The following is a 19,033-nucleotide window of genomic DNA, read 5'->3' on the forward strand; positions in this document are numbered from 1 at the left end:
TCAAAGATTATATATAGAAATAACCAGTTGTGGCCATACGTTACATTATTCACAATATAAAGACATTTTATGTAATGAAAAATCTTGACAAATCTTGATCTGAAAAAAATTGTAGTTTTAAGAACAGTATGGAACCTTATTGTTGTCTGCCAGTGCCTGCCACTGCCGCCTCTTTTTACAGAAACTCCTACAAGAAGTGTACTGCAGTGGTTATGGTGTTTGGAGTGTTCCTTTACATTTGCACCCTGGCATCTAAATATTTCACCAGCCACCAATACCGTACAGCATGAATAACAATAAACAAAAAAACTTGATAAACTGACTAGTTACATAATACCAAAATGAAACAATACCTCTGCTGAAAGGCTAAATGATCGACTGAACCGAAGGAGATGGATACAATGGCCAAGTTGAAATGCCTAATGTTGTCGGACAATCTTATAAAATAAAAAAAGTGCAAATTACTTTCCGGGTTAGCCATAGAAGTCTAAACGTAATACAAGAGTATAAACGTAATACAAGAGCTGGAACCAATGAGTATTAGCCAAAAAGTGCAATAACTATGCTACTATAACTATCACCACAAATTCACACCCACACAAAAAAGGATAACAAACACCTGTAATAATTCCTTCCATATTGAGACATCATAAATACCATAATATATGTAGACAAGATAATGTCACAATAGAGTGTAAGTAAGTGACACAAATTTCTGAAATATTACTAGTGTCAATTTATGAATAATTCAATATGAAGATTTAATATATTCCCAGGATCTTCTGTACTATTTGAAAAAGGTGTTGTAAATCCATCTTGGTGGAACCCCTTTTATTGTAATCCTTGAAGGAACACTATAGTGGCAGGAGTACAAACATGTATTCCTGACACTATAGGTCTCAATGCCCTGTTTAGGTTACCAGCCTCCTGTCAGTGAGGTAAATGGTGAAATTACTCACTTTTTTCCAGCACCGGTCTTCTCACAGATTGCTCTGCCCCCTTTGCTGAGATCTTCAACTTGACCCAAGAAGCACCTCTAGTGGCCGTCTGAGTGAAAGCCACTAGAGGCAGTGTTTTCATTAAAAAAAACCTGGTGACTGTTATGGTGATTGGTGAATATATATATATATATATATATATATATATATATATATATTCTTATTAAATTCCTTGGATCCTTCAGCCATATGCATGCAACATGCACTTTAGGTCAGACAGTGTTTGGAACCGTAGATTTTCCCTACTTTACTCCCTGTGGAAATGGTCTGTTTTCAAACACTGTCTGACCCAAAGTGTATGTGTATGGCTGAAGGATCCTGTCTTATACGAACGGTAGGGATGAGGTTTGATAATATTTTTTTTTTTTTTTTTTTTACATAAACTTAATTTTAAAAAATTATTATTCTATTAAAAAATTGTCTTGACATGACAGTTGTCCTTTTCATAAAAAGACAGTCAGTTGTGAAGACAGCTGACCAACCACCCTGCGTGTTGGTAAGTGTAAGAGGTTGACAACTGCCCTGCGTGTTGGTAAGTGACCCCGGGCTGTGTAAAAACTGCTGCTATATATGGCACTGTGTAACTGTGGAGTGCAGAATCTGTTGGGACTTTATGATGATTAGGAAATAATCAAGTTCCTGCTATTTCACTGATCCAAATATAAGATTACATTACTCAGTCTCATCTGACTACTCATCATACCTATATGACTACTATATGACTAGTGCTTTGTAATTTACTACATGCTTATCCTGTTAAATAACATAACAGATTGTTTTTTATTGTAACAAGTTCAGTTCAAAGATTTAAATATATGAGGGGCGGAGCTAGCGGAGCAACGAGCCGGTCGCCATTTACAACCGCTCCGACAAACCAGCGCTTAAATTAGCGATAATTACCAGTGTACCCTCACCACCGACTAAGCAGAGCCACAGGTATCAAACCCGTACACTCAGCGGCCCCCTCAGATGCCTTTCTTTCAACCATCGGGCACGAAACGCCGCACCAAGGGATCCGGGGCCTACCGCACACACGACCAGCGGCAGATAAGAGAGCTGTCGTCGTGGCTCGGAGCAACCTCTCCATACGCTGAGGACGATTTTTACACCTCTGAAGACATGGGACGGAGATCCCTCAAACAGACCGCAAGTGCCCCCAAAACGCACCGGGACATAGGCAGCCTGCTACAATCTCCCCCTCTGGCGCGAACTCGGGCCGCTGAGGCGGTTTCACCTGAGAGGTCAGAAGCAGGGGATTCTACGCACAGCATGGCCGCGGCAAGCACCAACGCCGCACCCACACAACTCACTGTTGACTTGCAACCGGCAACTAAGCAAGACATACAGCAAATGCTGACCGGACTACAACAGAACCTACAACAGATGTGGCAAGCCGACCTGCAGGGGCTAGCTGCGGAGGTACAAACTGTGTCGGCCCGTACCCAAACCGCAGAAAAGGAGGTAAAAGAATTATGCCTAGAACTAAATGCCCTTAAAACTACGGTTACACACATACAAACGACGCAAGCCAACACCAGCAGACAAATCTCCATACTCGACGACAGGGGCAGGAGAAAAAACATTAAGATTAGGAGAATTGCAGAAGCGGTGCCGTTGGACGAATTGCCCCAGTATGTCAGGCGGTTGGTGGCCTCACTCCTCCCAAACAAATAGGCGAAATATTTTGCATTCGACGGGGTATACCGCATAGCCAAACCCCAGCAAGCGCCGAAGGCAGCCCCCCGCGACACCATCTTGAGATGCCAAACCTTAACGGATAAAATTGCCCTAATGATGGCCGTCAAAGGACACTCACCATATGACTTCGAAACGCATAAACTTACCTTTTTCCAGGACTTAAGCAGAGACACTCTCCTGTGGCGCAAGAGCCTACAACCCCTTACCACCACCCTGCAGTCAGCGGGCATCACATACAGGTGGGCAACCCCCAGAACACTGTGGGTGACCAAGAACGACCAGCACTTCAAGATCTCCACTTTGAAAGAAGGCCCAGCCTTACTGACCACGCTGGGAATACCCGCGGATGCAACGGAACCAGCTATTGCCCATCCGGGGCCCGCGCCTTGACGCCCACACGGACTGTACCACTAGCTTAACAATAATGTTGTTACTATTGTTTATGTTGTTTAATTTCATTTCATTACATTTGTTTCTGACCAAGTTACGTTACTCGAGTCCACAAGGTACCTTGTCCCGATCCAACCCTGGAAAAAGGCATATAACATACGTAGATTAGCATATAGACCACCATACTGGCCTCACATCCCCCTCCCCTCCCCCCCCTTAATGCCTGAGGTTAAACGGCATGGCATGCTAAGGAGCTCTTGCGTACAATAAAACACTGAGCCTGGCAACCGGATGGGTCTACAACCCAATCAAAACTCGTACGCTTAGGCTCCACATAATAAATTCATACATAAGCGACACATAGGCGCCCAACCCATTAACCTAATAGGCCTATATGACTTCCAGCGAGCATGGGGCGCAGGCATTACAAGAACCCTCACCTGTACCTAGATCCCAACTTTGTTTAAAAGCCCCACTGGGACAAACCTGTGTCACACGTCACGGGTACAGTACGATGACTCATTAGAACCACAGTCATAGCTTTATAAAATTTAAAAATTTTTGTGCAGTATTGAAAACGGCTTTACATACATGACAACTACAGTGTGAATGTTCCAAAGCATACGCTGTTGTGGCGTTATTATCTATGTCTGTTATATTGCGAAGCACCAAAAATAAAGAATTTAAAAAAAAAAAAAAAAAGATTTAAATATATCACATTTCATAAAATCTTACACAAAGCATATCTTCACTCACTTTTGACTTCCCCATTTTGGTAGGTTATGTACAGAAAATGCAATGTTGACAAATGTTTCCATAGCCTATACACTATTAACCTTGTAAAAGACTTTAGAGTAGTTTGGACCTTTATTAATAGGCAGAGAGAGCTCTCATATGGCAATATAGCTGTTAATAGTTTTGCGCCAAATGTAACACCAATTTAAAATTCATATTGCCAGGCTTCCCTAATTAATGTTTTCATAAATACACTTTATATTTTAAAGTGTATATACATGTTATATTCTGTGTGCAGTCTTTATAATGAATTGGCTATAGTGCTTTGATAACCATGGCACTATCACTTCATTCAGAGTTAAACCATTTTTTAACAATTTAACGTTAGTAAGGACAATGAAGAGATTCATGGACCGAGCAAATTCTTAACAGACCATTCAACACCCAAAAAGGGGGATAACTTTCATAATGCTACATCACTTTGATACTGTAAGTGTCCTCTCCGTCTGAGGGAGCACCAAAGAAGGTAGGAATTGCCTCCAACAAAAATAACTTACAAACAAATGGTAATATCCTTTATTAGGAAATAACTAAAAAAAATTGTATTTACAACAAACAGTGCAAAAAGTACATGGTACAGGTGTGGCTATGGCTGTATAAACAAAGTGAATGGCAGAAAACTAAGCAGTGAGACTACAGCGGCATGAGCTGTACACCAAAACTCCTACATCAAGCTAAAGTTGATTTGGTGACTATAGTGTCCTTTTAAGCCCTGCCCTTTATCAAGATTATCAAGTGTATGAAAAATACGTAGGGCAAAGAGGTGGCGTATCCAGGATTCATTTTTAGGGAAGGGGCACATGGTAGGCCAGGGACAAAAGTAGGGGGGCCCGTTATAAACCGTGTATGGATGTGTGTGTGTGTGTATGTGTGTGTGTATATATATATATATATATATATATATACACATACACACACACGCTCCCTTAATCCCTCTGCAAACTGCAGTCTCAGATGTAGCTGCACTGTCTGTGCAGCTCGTATTTACCCCAGGGATTGAAGAATCTGTGTCTTTTTGCTCCCCCCTCCCCCCCAGCCCCTCATGTCTCTGTTCCCCTGCTTTTCATGTCTTTGCAGTGTCTGTGTATGTGTGTGTAGTGTATCTAGTGTTTATGTGGTGGATCCAATGTGTCTAGTGGATGCAGTGTCTTTATAGTGGATGTAGTGGATGTGCATGAAGTAGTGTCTGTGTAGTGCATGTAGTGTTGGATAAGTGCTGGGGGGTGAGCTGTTCAAATTAAATTCGGCTTAACCTCCTCCCTGCCTCTTACCTGAAGAATGGTGACAGTATAGGGGGGTAGTGTGTAGGAAGGATGACAGTATAGCAGGGCAGTGTGTAGGCAGGTTACAGTTTGGGGCACAGTGTGAAGCAGGTGACAGTATAGGGGTGCAGTGTGTAGGTAGGTGAAAATATGGGGGAGAGGGCAGGGCGTAGGAAGGTGATAGGGTGGGGGAAGACTGACCGACAACATGCCCTCACTGATACACACTCACTGACAGCCAGTTATTGTCTCACACAATGTTTAACTAAAACACATGTTCACTGACAGACACACACTAACACGAACACATTCTCTGAGACACATGCACTCACTGACATACACACTCACTAACACAACATACATTCACTGACACACTCACTGACAGGCATACACCTACTGGCAGGTGCACACTGACAGTCACACATACATTCAATGACAAACACACAGACGTCACTGACAGACACAGACTCTCACAGATTTGATATACACATATTCATTGACAGACACAGATACACTAAATGACAAACACAGACTCTCACTGATGTGACAGGCACTCACAGACACATGCAAATTCACTGACAGACATACACACATTCTTTCACAAAACACACACAGTTACAGTCACACAGAGGCACACAGCCACACACACAGAGACAGACTGTCACACACACAGTTACAGTCAAAAACAGGCACACAGCCAAACACACCGAGGCAGACAGTCAAACATAGAGGTCAGACAGCCACAAACAAACACACACAAATCCACACACATAGAGGCAGACAGTCACACACACACACACATGCAGACAGTCAAGCACAGAGGTCAGACAGCCACACACACAGAGGCAGGCAGTCACACACACACACACACAGGCAGATAGTCACAAGCACAGTTACAGTCACGCATAGGCACACACACACACAGTTACAGTCACAAACAGGCAGACAATCAAGCACCCACAGTTACAGTCACACACACAGAAGCAGACACAGTCACACATAGTTAGTCACACACACACAGTTACAGTCACACATACAGACACAGGCAGACACAGTCACACATACAGATAGCCACACACACAGAGGCAGACACAGTCACACATAGTTAGTCACACACACACAGTTACAGTCACACATACAGATAGTCACACACACACAGGCAGAGAGACACACACACATACACACACACACACATACCTCTGTCCATTATGGGCTGAAGTGGAGGAAGTGCAGCTTCTGGAGTCTGGATGTTGGGGAAGCAGGGACTCCTTCCTGCTTCCCTCTTCCTGTGCAGCAGTTACCCTCGACCGATGTCTATTGGGAGCTTTTGGCCCAGCCTGTGCTGATGTTTAGCCCCGCCCCCACCACAGGTAAGCCCCGCCCCCACCATAATGTTTTTTGTTTTTTTTAACATAACCCCGGGTGAAGGATTCATTATTCTCCACCAGGGATTATTTAAAAAAAAAAAAAAAAACATTTCCCATAAAACAGTGCCTGCATTCGGGGGGGCACGGCATGAAGTAGGGGGGCCATGGCCCCCTCTGCCCCCCGCCCCCCCCCCCCAGTGACGCCACTGGGGCAAAGTCCCTACTTTGTCTTATGATTTAAAGAGAACTAGATCAGAAATTAAGAGAAGAATAACAGATTCTGGAAAAGGAAGAGAAGATGAAACCATAGGAAATGAACGTTTGAGGTGACAGAGCCAATTTAGTTAAACTTCTCCAAACAACCACCAATCTGAGGGGAGGGTCCTTGCAGTACTGAATTACAGAATTGAAGAGACAAATATGTATTTATTTTTTAATTATTATTTTGGGTGTGTTAATATACCTTTTCCCCATATTTATTTAGCTTAAAGCCTCCACACACAAAAAAGTCTTGGTAATCCAAAACTGCAAATGTTCCACCCCATCCCCTAAATCCCACATAAAAGCCCCAAGTGCCACTTCACACAAGCCTTTAGTGCTCTAAATTGTACATGTACATTTCATAACCTATTTTCCCTCTTTTTATCTTTTAGATACATCAAGGAGACTAATTTGAAGAATAATGCTGTGGAGCTCAATAAACGTATTAGTGAAATATGCAGTGTCATTCCATGGACTCCAAAACCTGGAGCTGTACTGGATTTGGGAAGATTATTAAAAGACCCGACTGATAGGTACAAACATTTCCTATGAACTGAACTTTTATTACGTATAGAAAATTACATCCATTGCTATAGTTAGCAAATTTAATCAGTTGTTCGTTTGCATACATATGTAATATGCTTACAAATGAAGCCAATGAACACTGTGGGACAATGGAACATTTTCAAGCCAGCATTACTTAGAAGTGGAATAGCTCCTTGTTCTGTTCTTGATCATGTGTTTAAAGGGACACTATAGGCACCCAGACCACTTCATCTTATTGAAATGGTCTGGGTGCAGTGTACTTGTCCCCTTAACCCTGCAATGTAAAAAAGAAAAATGGCAATTTCAGAGAAACTGCAATGTTTACATTGTGGACTTAAGCCTGCCTCTAGTTGCTGTCTTCTGGACAGCCACTAGGGGCGCTTCCTTCATTTTCAAAGAGTTTATCTCCATGAAATAACGCTTGACGTCCTCACGCTGGGCACGAGGAAGTCCAGTGTCTTAAAAAACTGCATAGGAAAGCATTTATTCAATGGTTTCCTATGGGCCTTATGAAAGCACAGCTCTTGGCGCACATGCGCATTAGGTCGCTCCCATCATGCTGATGTCAGAGGAGACTGAGCCAGCTCAAAAGTACCTCAGCACTGGAGAGAGAAAAGTGAAACGGGTTTTTAACCCTTTAATCACTGGGTGGGGAAGGGAGATCGGACTGATAGATAAATGCAGAGGAACACTATAGCATTAAAATAGTTTTGTATTCCTTTTTAATTAATTTATTTATCAACAAACTCTCAGATGTTACTGAAATCATTAAGTTAATCAATATTAGAGACATTCAGAAATAATTGTTACAGATATCTGAATTTATCTATTTTTTAAAATCCTGTGGCAAAACTAAGGGGTCTGGGTGAGCATGTGTTCGGGGTGCCGCCAACCCCACCAAAGCAGCAGCCGCTGAGACACGCTCCACCAACCCAAAAAGCCACACACAAAGTAGTTAGCAGTCACCAGGGAATGTGCTCCGGGTACTGCTCTTCCCACATGCCCATTAAGGTAGAACCTAGGAGGCAGATCTAGCGAATGTGTGTGTCTTTATAACAGTAACAGGCACGCACACACACAGATACCACACACATAATCACAGGCATACAGTCACTATGTGTATGACTTTGTGCCATTGACTATGTGGGGTGTGTACGTGTGTCTGTAACTGTATGTTACAGATTGTATCTGTACACCTATCTGACTCTGTGAATCAGAATGTGTTGCTGTGTATATAATCTGACTCCAGGGCCGGATCAAGGATTTTTGGGTACACAGGCAGAGATGATTTTGGCGCCCGCCCTCCCACCCAAAAAAAAAAATCTTCACCTGTGTGCCTCTTAACACGCCTTTTGTTTCTTATCCCCTTCTTTAAAGGGACCCTTTAGTCACCTGAACAACTTTAGCTTAATGAAGAAGTTTTTGTGTATAGAACATGCCCCTGCAGCCTCACTGCTCAATCCTCTGCAATTTTGGAGTTAAATCCCTTTGTTTATGAACCCTAGTCACACCTCCCTGCATGTGACTTGCACAGCCTTCCATAAACACTTCCTGTAAAGAGCCCTATTTAGGCAAGTTCTGTTTAATTAAGATTTTCTTATCCCCTGCTATGTTAATAGCTTGCTAGACCCTGCAAGAGCCCCCTGTATGTGATTAAAGTTCAGGCTCTGTCAATCATAGCCAGGGGAGATGTGGCTAGGCCTGCATAAACAACGTGATTTAACTCCTAAATGGCAGTGAAATTGCAGGGGAATGATCTATACACTAAAACTGCTTTATTAAGCTAAAGTAATTTAGGTGACTATAGTGTTCCTTTAAATATATTTTCCCATTTAGCATATTTTATCCCCTATTTTTCCACATTGTGTGTCTTACACCTCCCTTGTGTATCTCTTACAACCCACCTTTGTGTGTCTTACTCCCCCCAGCCCCTTTGTGTGTCTTACTCCCCCCAGCCCCGTTGTGTCTTACTCCCCCCAGCCCCTTTGTGTGTCTTACTCCCCCCAGCCCCGCTGTGTGTCTTATTCCCCCCAACCCCTTTGTGTGTCTTATTCCCCCCAGCCCCTTTGTGTGTCTTATTCCCCCCCAGCCCCTTTGTGTGTCTTATTCCCCCAGCCCCTTTGTGTGTCTTATTCCCCCAGCCCCTTTGTGTGTCTTATTCCCCCAGCCCCTTTGTGTGTCTTATTCCCCCAGCCCCTTTGTGTGTCTTATTCCCCCAGCCCCTTTGTGTGTCTTATTCCCCCAGCCCCTTTGTGTGTCTTATTCCCCCAGCCCCTTTGTGTGTCTTATTCCCCCAGCCCCTTTGTGTGTCTTATTCCCCCAGCCCCTTTGTGTGTCTTACTCCCCCAGCCCCTTTGTATGTCTCCTTCTCTCCCAGCACCTTTGTGTGTTTCTCTTTCACCCCAGCCCATCTATCTCCCCCCCAGCCCCTCTTTGTCTCTTTTTTTCTCTTTTCCATTCACTCTGTTCCTCTTTCACCCCCAGCCCCTTTGTATTTCTACGCCTTTCTGTGTATCGCTTTCATCCCCAAACCCCTCGGTGCATCTTTCTTACCCCCAGGCCTATCTGTGTGTCTTTCTCCCCCCTCATGTCCCTCTGTGTGTCTTTCTTCCCACTCAGGCCCCCTATGTGCCCCTCTCCCCTCCATGTCCCTTAGTGTTCCTATCCCCTCCCCTCCATGTTCTTTCCCTTCCCTGTCCCTTAGTGGTCCTCTTCCCTGTCCCTTAGTGGTCCTCTCCCCTTCATGCCCCTTAGTGTTCCTATCCCATCCGTGCCCCTTCGTGTTCCTTTCCCCTCCCTCCCCTGTTTCTTAGTGTTCCTTTCCCTTCTCTGTCCCTTAGTGTTACTCTCCCCTCCCTCCCCTGTCACTTCTCCCCTCCTGATTCCCCTATGTTCCTCCCATCCCCCCCAAGTGTTCCTCTACCCTCCCTCTCTTTTAGTGCCCCCCCATCCCAATGTTCCTTTTCCATTCCCTCCCCTGTACCTTAGTTCCCCACCCTTAATGTTCCTCTCCCCTCCCTCTCTTTTAGTGGTCGTCCCCCCTACCACTATCCCTTAGTGCCCCTCTCTCTCCCACCCCTGGGTCAGCTCCCCTCCCTTCCACTCTTAGTGGTCTTCTCCCCTCCCCCCTTAGTGGTCCTCTTCCCCTTTCTTGTAGCATGGCCGAGCAGACTGTGGTACAGGAGCTTCAGTTTCCTGTACCTGGCCTGACTGACGGGAAGTGCTCTCTCAGTGAGCTCTTCTTGTCAGTCCGGCCAGGTACAGGAAACAGATCCTCCTGTACCACGCTACACTCGGCCACGCTACACTGAGTGACTGGCAGGAGGGAGTGCTGTGCGCCCACCTCCTGATGGTCACTTTAATCTAGAGCCCCCCCGGGGATGGATGGCTGTTCCAAGGTATATCAGGGGCCAGGATTATATCTTCTACCCTTTCTATATCACTGCTAATCTCTTTTGCTTCGACTGGAAATTTATTCCATGTACCGAATACCCTTTTCAAAACCTTCCTGTGGAAGCAGTAGATGTTAATAGCGATATGCAAAAGGTAGTAGCCTACATACATGGAACAGCTTTTTAGTAAAAAAAAAGCAATAAAGGCTAATAGCAGTATAGAAAGGGTAGTAGATACTTGGAAGAGCATTCCAGTGGAAGTGATTGGGACATTGAATGTGCTACATGTGTATAGAATGTGTGTGATATACACAGAATGCATAAAGAACTATAGCTAGGGACCTATCTTCTATAAACAGCTGGATTTTTTATTTTGATTGTTTTTATCTTTTAGGCAGTGTTTTAGCAGATAGGAATTGGAACCTATAGCCTCCAATTTCTTACTAAAATACAATTCACTTGATCCTCTGCCATCTAGATTTTTGGCATGCAGGCTGGTGAAGCATCATGAAAACTGTTCTGGAGTCACATACCCATGTTATCCAATTGTTTAGGTTACAAGAAAAAAGAACCTTGATTCACTCGATTATTGTCTCAGTAATTAAAGATACATGGCAATGGGACAGAAATGTTCTCAATGGTATCTTTGGAATTTTCTTGCAGAAAAAAGAGGATTTGAAATACATATGTGAAAATGTTCTTAGATTTTCTGCTGAATGTGGGAATTCCCAGGTAATCCTCAGCATTATCTCATAAACAAGATTAGGCTGTTACGTTTTAACAGGAGGGTGCAGTAAATGAGACAATGATTAGATTGTGATACATAAAAAATAAACCTCCTCACTATTAAATTTTGATCGATATGGACCTCACCCCTGAGATAGCAATTTTTAAGATAAGTTTTTTAAATTTATTTTTTTATATTTTTTTTAGCTACACTATAGCTGACAATTTTATAGTTTGTTCTGATGTCTGGAGTGGTTGGAGTTTCTAGTGTGTGTAAAGTATTAATACAAAACCTCTTCACCTTTACACAAATTGCAATAAGTGAAAACGTTCTTCCAAATATATATAATGCAAAATTAATGTGATAAAGGCAATAAGAAAAATGCAGTGTCAAAACTAAACAATTAAAGTAATTATGCTTTGATGTTTATACTCCCAATGTAAATCATATATCTGCTCTATCAAAATTATAATTAAGGTGACATTACTATCCCAAACCTTCTTAAACTTTTACTTCCATGTGATCACCTCCAAAGGGGCCTCTGAAGCTGGAGAGCTGAGCAGGTGCTTAACCCACAAAGAATCTGATCTGGTCTTTTTTCAATTGCATTTTTATCACATTCATTTTGCATTATATATAGTCACGAGGCTCTTACAAGAGATTTAAAAAAAAAATACACTTTAGCTTATTTAGTACTAGCACTGTTTAATTGGTCTCACATGGAATTACTTTAGGGCCCACCGATTTTGGGGTACTGTGAAGAAGTGGTAGACTTAACACAAAATATCCATATGGTGGAACTAAATCCCCATATTTGTTTGCTGAGATAGGTGATTTTAAGTAACCTTATAAAATGTAAAACTGTATTTTTATGTATGCGCTGTTCATTAATCTGTATTATGTATACATGTTTGTCACATTCTAAATGGTGTGGTGGACTTATTCCCTTGTTTAAAATTGTTTTATATGTGACTTCTACTAAACCGGTTAAGAGCGTATAGTTCTTATGTGGTTCAGATTAGATGGGCTGAAAGAGTCTGTAAAGGTGGCAGGGTAGAAGAGCAGAGTGATGGCATAATCACTAACTTGTTTGCAAAGTTGTTTAACTGGGGAAAATTCCTCAAACAATTGAAAGGATCAACGTTGGAGCCAAAGATTTCACTGTTACCAGAGGAAAAAGTTCCCATCTACATCTGACAAAGGAGGCATATATATGGATAATGCATATTGTTATACTCTATCACCAACCATTAAGGCATAGATATTTCTTTATTATGCCTTATCAAGTCCAAAAAGTCATGTGACTATGCCATCGAATCCTGTATGGGAATGCATTGTCTAAAGATTGTGCATGTTAGAGGGGAAAGCTCTTCAAAATGTTCCATACAGCGCTATCAATGCTTCTTAAAATGGACATCATATAACTTATAGTCTGTAAATAAGAAAATGTAATGATTGTACACAGTACATATAAATATTAATGTAATAGACATATTAATATAAATGTATAATACTCTCCCACAATTTAAAGGACCACTAGAGTCACCCAGTCCACTTCATCTCAATGAAGTGGTCTTGGTGCAGTAGTCCTGTAGGTTTAAGCCTACAAAGAAAGCATTGACATTTTTGAGTAACAGCATGTTTACCTTGAAGGGTTAAACATGCTGACCCATGCAGACACACACATTAAACCTAACAGACACAGACACACTGACCAGTGCAGACACATCCTCCATGCTACCATGCTGAATTGTATTTCTTTATGGCCATTTTGCCAGTTTTACAATCCGTTGCTGGGTCTGTCTGGGTGGTCCACTCACCCGGACAGACCCAGGCACCATTACAGCTGCATGTTTGCCAGAGGTGCCCCTCGGTGACTGGCGCCCTAGGCCACCGCCTAGATGGCCAAATGGTAGCGCTGGCCCTGTACTGAGAATTCAGATATTTCTTCTGCATGCCCAGAGTGATTTCTGCACTATATTGCTACCGATGACCATGCTTTATGAATGTAATTATAATCTGGCAGTATGGTCAGATAATTGCGCTCCACTGGTAAATATCCTAATTGACCAGCCTAGTCTACACACACAACTACACAGTACCGAGTAAGCAAAGGTCTTACCAGTGGCGAATCCAGAAGCTAATCTCGGGAGCGGCACTGGCAGATCATTTTAAGAAACAATCCAGGCACAATAACCACTACAACTCTCTGTAGTGGTTTTGGTGCCAGGAGTTGCTGTGGTGCCCTCCCAGAGTAAGTAGTCAAACCGTTTAAAAAAACATTTGCTAACTTACCCATGGTCTGCTGGGATAGGGGCTGTAGTGTGTATGTATGTGAGGGGTGCAGTGTGTGTGAGGGGTGCAGTGTGTGTATCGGGGCTATGTGTGTAAGGGGGGGCTGTGTGTATAAGGTGGCAGTGGGTGTATTGGGGGCTTTGTGTGTTTATGGGAGGCTGTGTGTGTATGGGGAGCAGTGTGTGTAAGGGGGGGCAGTGTGTGTATGGGGCAGTGTATGGGGGCATTTGTGTGTAAGGGGGGCAGTGTTTTAAGAGGGGGCTGTGTGTGTAAGGGGGGAGAGTGTGTGTAAGGAAGGCTGTGTGTGTAAGGAAGGCTGTGTGTGTAAGGAAGGCTGTGTGTGTAAGGGGGGCTGTGTGTGTAAGGGGGGCAGTGTGTGTGTAAGGGGGGCTGTGTGTGTGTGAGGGGGGCTGTGTGTAGGGGGGGCTGTGTGTGTAGGGGAGCTGTGTGTGTAGGGGGGCTGTGTGTGTAGGGGAGGCATATATTTGTGTGTGGTGCAGTGTGTAGGGGGTTATAGTTTGTGTGAGGGGATAGGGGGGCAGATTAAAGATATATTTTTTTTAAAGATATATATTTTTTTTAATTGTTAAATAACTAAATAAATATAGCTAATATCCCCCCTCCCTTCTTACCTTTGCTGAGGGAGGGGGAGACATTGCTTTCTTTCCATCCCTGGTTGTTCTAGTGGTGAGAGTGAACTCTACCCTGCAGTTTAGGGTAGAGTTCACTCTCACGAGAACGGAGCATTGCCATAGTAACCGCGGCAACGCTCCGTGCTCGCGAGAGGAGAATCTGGCGGAGCTGCAGGTAAGAGCTCCCCCGGGTTCTCTCTCGCCCTCCCCTGCCAGCCGTCCACCCTTGTGCCTGTGGGCCCGGAGATCACTGATTTCCCCTCCTTTCCGTGAAGGCAAACCGCAGGGCTGGTGCTTGGATAGCCAGCACTATATTCTCGGTTTGGGGGGGGGGGGGGATCTGCCACTGGGTCTTACACAATTCCTGCCTGCTGCATCACTCCTGCCATACTGTGCTAACAGACATCGCAATGCACCTGCACCTTATGCTGTTCTAATCCACAGAATAACGGTGTGATTTTGTAGCCCACATATCAGGAAATAGTTTTATTTATTTTTTATAGAGAATAAGGGTCAAGAAAAAGTAATGCTGGTGAACTCGCAGGTTTCCACTGTTGCAACAATTTCGCACAGTAAATAGCTGCGTAACAGAAATAACTCTGTATACTAGGGTGTTAAATTTTTGTGATACATCATTAAAACATTACATCGACCTTGTTCTCAAGCTGGTAGCCGGGATGTGGGAGCAGGAACCTCTATCTGGGGATGCAAACTGGTGACACTGGGTTAGTCTGCTGCATTGTCATTGCGGGGGCCAACCCGTCGTGTTACGTGAAGGTCTAACACTAGTAGGCATGTGGGCATGTAGCTCCCAAGTTGCAAATGTAATCCTTTCCCCATCTCCTTTCCTAAGCTAAGCATGTGGTCGAGGTCGGTTACGGTCCATGTCCACCTGTTCAGATAACTCCCTATGCCACTGACCTGGTCTCTGTAGTCTGCTTCCATATCCCCAAGATCACCATGTATCTGCAGCAGAGATTACCCATCCAATGATTGCCTAAGATGCAGTGGGCCATAACTTGCAGCCAAGTGGGTTTGGTCGATGTCCGATTCGATTGTAGAAAGGTAGGTAGGTAGGAAAAGAGAAAGCAAGACATTAGGGGTACGGTAAACTCAGTAAAAGGATATATAGACTTGGCAAAGAATGAAGGCGTAAAAGAACTCCCCATGGCACCCCCCCCCCCACTAGCGTTCAGTGCAGCCCACATATCAAATGACAGCCTTCCAATGTGGGTGGACCCTGAGGCTTCTGCCCCCCTAACCAGCCCCATCCCATGTTTTTGTGGATAGTTTGTTTTAGCTGTGGTATGTTTGATCAGTAGAGGAATGGAGTGTTCCCAACAAAAGGGTAGGCGGAGAGATCAAGATGAGTGTTTAGATCAGTGATGGCTAACTGTGACACCATAAATTGTTTCTGGACTACATTTCCCATGATGCTCAGCTAGCTTTTAGACTCTAAAAGCTAACTAAGCATAATGTGAAATGTAGTCCAGAAACAATTTATAGTGTCAAGGTGGGCATTGTCAGCAGGAGAACAAAAAAAAAAACAGGGCGCAAGAGAATACTGAGAACGGACAGCAGCTGAAATAGCCTGCCCTTTGGTGGGCCCTCGCTCAGTTCTCAACCTGGTTTTAGCTCATCTTGTGCCATTACAGAGAGAACATATCTGAAGCATATCATACTGGCCCCACCAATACGGGCAGTCCAGATCCGAAATATCAGCAAGTTCCCTCTGCATGAGAGATACAGCAACCCCAGACGATCGTTTCAGCCTTGCATCATCAGTGTCAGCAGGGGCCCGGTTGGGCGATGTGACCTTTTAACAGCGAGACTGGTCCTTAGCTTATTGGCAGCCTGTGAGGGAGTGCTAGCTGGTCATTTCCTTCCAGAGAGACTGGAACTACACGGTAGATGGGAGGAGGCAGCGAGGAGAAGGCCGGGAGAGAGACAGGAGAACATGCCAGAGAAGAGGAGGAGGTGCAGACTACAACAGCCAGCACCTAAATAGCAACTACCTCAGACTGCCAGACTATAGTACCCAAAAGGAAGGAAGGTGGAGGTTAACTATAAAAGTGTAGATTTTGACCTGCATGTGTGTCTGTATGTCTGTCCATGTGTGTGTTTGTATGTGTATCTGTATGTTCATGTGTGTGTGTGTGTGTATCTATAGGTCTGTCAGTATGTGTCTGTGTGCACCTGTAGGTCTGTCACTGTATGCCTGTCAGTGTGGGTATCTGCATGTCTGTCGGCGTGTATATCTGTATGCCTGTCAGTGTGTGTATTTCTGTATATCTGTATCTTAATATGTAATTGTATACCTTCACTAGGAAATTATGGTGCTAAAAACTCTGTTGTTCCGAATAAGTTTAGCCTATTTTAATTTTGTCCCCTACCTACTGCCAAGTTGTGCAGGTCTAAATTACATCATAAATATTAGTCAAAATGATGTGAAGACATTTTAGAATATTCAGAATGCAGTCCACTTAGTAAAGACGTTTTGCTATTTCTCAATGCATGAAGAACTTAAAAAACAAAAATCAATTTGTAAAATAATATTGCATGTAGTCATGTACTGAATCAACTGCTTAAAGGGACACTGTAGGCACCCAGACCACATCATCTCATTGAGGTGGTCTGGGTGCTGAGTCCCTTTTGCACCTAGTGCTGCAACGTTTAACATTGGAGTTCCAGAAAAACTGCAATGTTTATATTGCAGCACTAAGTCTGCCCTCAGTGGCTGTCTACCAGACAGCCACTGGGTGCACATCCGGAATCATAACAGACTTTTGGTTCGTTATCTGATGGTAGGCGTCCTGACGCTCTGCATGAGGACCTTCAGCGTCAGATTTTTCCCCATAAGAAAGCATTGATTCAATGCTTTCCTATAGGGAGATCAAATTTGCGCGCAGCATTTGCCGAACTTGCGCATTAGACCCCGCTCGTCGTTTGGGATGTCGGAGGGGGCGGAGCTTTGACCCAGCGCCGAGAGACATAGCGCTGGGATAAGGTAAGTAAATAAAGGGGTTTTAACCCTTTATTTACCCAGGGGGGCGGAGGCTGAGGGATTGGTGGTGCCAGGGATACAGTTTTGTATTCCTGGCACAACAGTATCCCTTTAAATGAACAATCTGTGTGTGATTGTATTACTTTGATGCTTTGATTATGCTATGCTTTAATATACAAGTAGACATCCATATTTGTTTTTATTTTATTGCACTGTATTAAAGCTACTGATAAGAAGCAATACAGTTTATTTATTTATTTTTTATTTTTTATTTTTTATTATTTTTTTTAGCAGTGCAATAGTTGATCCCCCTCTTGGAACGAAGATCTATAAGGATTCATGGGACTTTGAAACATATCTGAATGCCATGTTGTTATCATTCAAAGATGAAATTTTTCAATATCATTCCTGGATTAAAGAATACTTCACTTGGGCTGGATTTACAGGGTACAATCTTGTAATACGGGTAAGACTACTTTATATTGTAGATTCAAAATTCTAAATATTAATGAGGGGTGGGGTTGTTTTTTTTTGTTGTAAATGTGACTCGGTTATTTTTACCATATAGGTTTACTCCAACCAAACAACTGTGTTTTAATAAAACACTATTTTTGGTCACAGTAACCTTTGCTGTGACAGTCACACCCACTCCACCCAAATTTAAAATAGTAAGAAAAGAAAAACAAGCTCTAAAATGTACCTCCATCCAGTGTCAAGGTCAAATTCTCCACCTTGCTGCAGGGGAAGGGATGACAGAATTGGCTAACCAAACAAATTTAAAAATTGTCTTTTGTTGTTTTTTAAACAACTTCAATTAACATTTGGATTATTTTAATATAGATGATTGAAACAGATGACAACTTTACTCCTTTATCTGGTGGCTACAACTATTTGGTGGACTTCTTGGACTTATCATTTCCTACTGAAAGGCCAGACCGTGATCATCCTTATGAAGAAGTAAGTTTATTTTGTGTTTTATTTTTTGTTTTTCCTTTCTTTTAATAATATCCTTTAATAATATTCCTTTCCTTTCTTTTAATAATATCATAGATTTTTCTTGAAGGATCAACAGTACTAATAAGTCCTGATGAAAGTATCCTGTGAGAGACTGAAATGTTGAAATCTATGATATCTCCTGCTTGTAAAAGAAATAAAGTAGCAAAGATTTTTTTACAGCAATTCGCCTGAGTGCACTTCTTTTCGTTAAGTGTGTGTGTGTGCGTGTCTTTGTGTATATATATGTATATGTAAAATATAATTTTAAATTTTTTTACATTTTTAATTTTTTTCAACAGATAAGTAGTCGTGCCACAGTCATGAGACATGTTGTGAAGAATGGGCTTCTCTGGGATGATTTATATATCGGATTTCAAACTCGACTTCAACGTAACCCAGATATCTACCATCATCAGTATGTGTCAATTTTCACTAAATGTGTTATCAGTAAATTAGATATTTTGAAGGTCATATAATAGCTTTTGGTGGTGAAGTACTTATGTACAATAGCTTTTGTTGCCATAGATGATCATATATGCAAGAAAACAAAAATGAGCCAGTTCCTTGCTCCGGGTGTCCTTACTACATTTAAATGTAATTTAGCCTTGTGAGCACTATACTGAAAAGCTGGGTGCTGGTGCTATGCACTTTTTAATAAAGACAATGCCAT

The 19,033-nt window shown here is 42.9% G+C and overlaps 1 protein-coding gene across 2 annotated transcripts in view; it reads left to right on the plus strand.

The window, feature by feature from the left end:
• LOC134608650 (cytidine monophosphate-N-acetylneuraminic acid hydroxylase-like) overlaps positions 1–19,033 on the plus strand; it is a 273,312-nt gene that overhangs the window by 236,163 nt on the left and 18,116 nt on the right. Inside the window, exons 10-13 of one of the 2 annotated variants that reach the window (XM_063451660.1) lie at positions 7,164–7,304; positions 17,659–17,833; positions 18,208–18,324; positions 18,663–18,778. In XM_063451660.1, the coding sequence (XP_063307730.1) occupies positions 7,164–7,304; positions 17,659–17,833; positions 18,208–18,324; positions 18,663–18,778 (549 nt within the window). The remainder of the gene's footprint in view (positions 1–7,163; positions 7,305–17,658; positions 17,834–18,207; positions 18,325–18,662; positions 18,779–19,033) is intronic. The other variant, XM_063451661.1, reaches the window with a different exon arrangement.

This window comes from Pelobates fuscus, chromosome 4, assembly GCF_036172605.1.
Source record: "Pelobates fuscus isolate aPelFus1 chromosome 4, aPelFus1.pri, whole genome shotgun sequence".
In the NCBI taxonomy this organism is placed as follows: domain Eukaryota; kingdom Metazoa; phylum Chordata; class Amphibia; order Anura; family Pelobatidae; genus Pelobates; species Pelobates fuscus.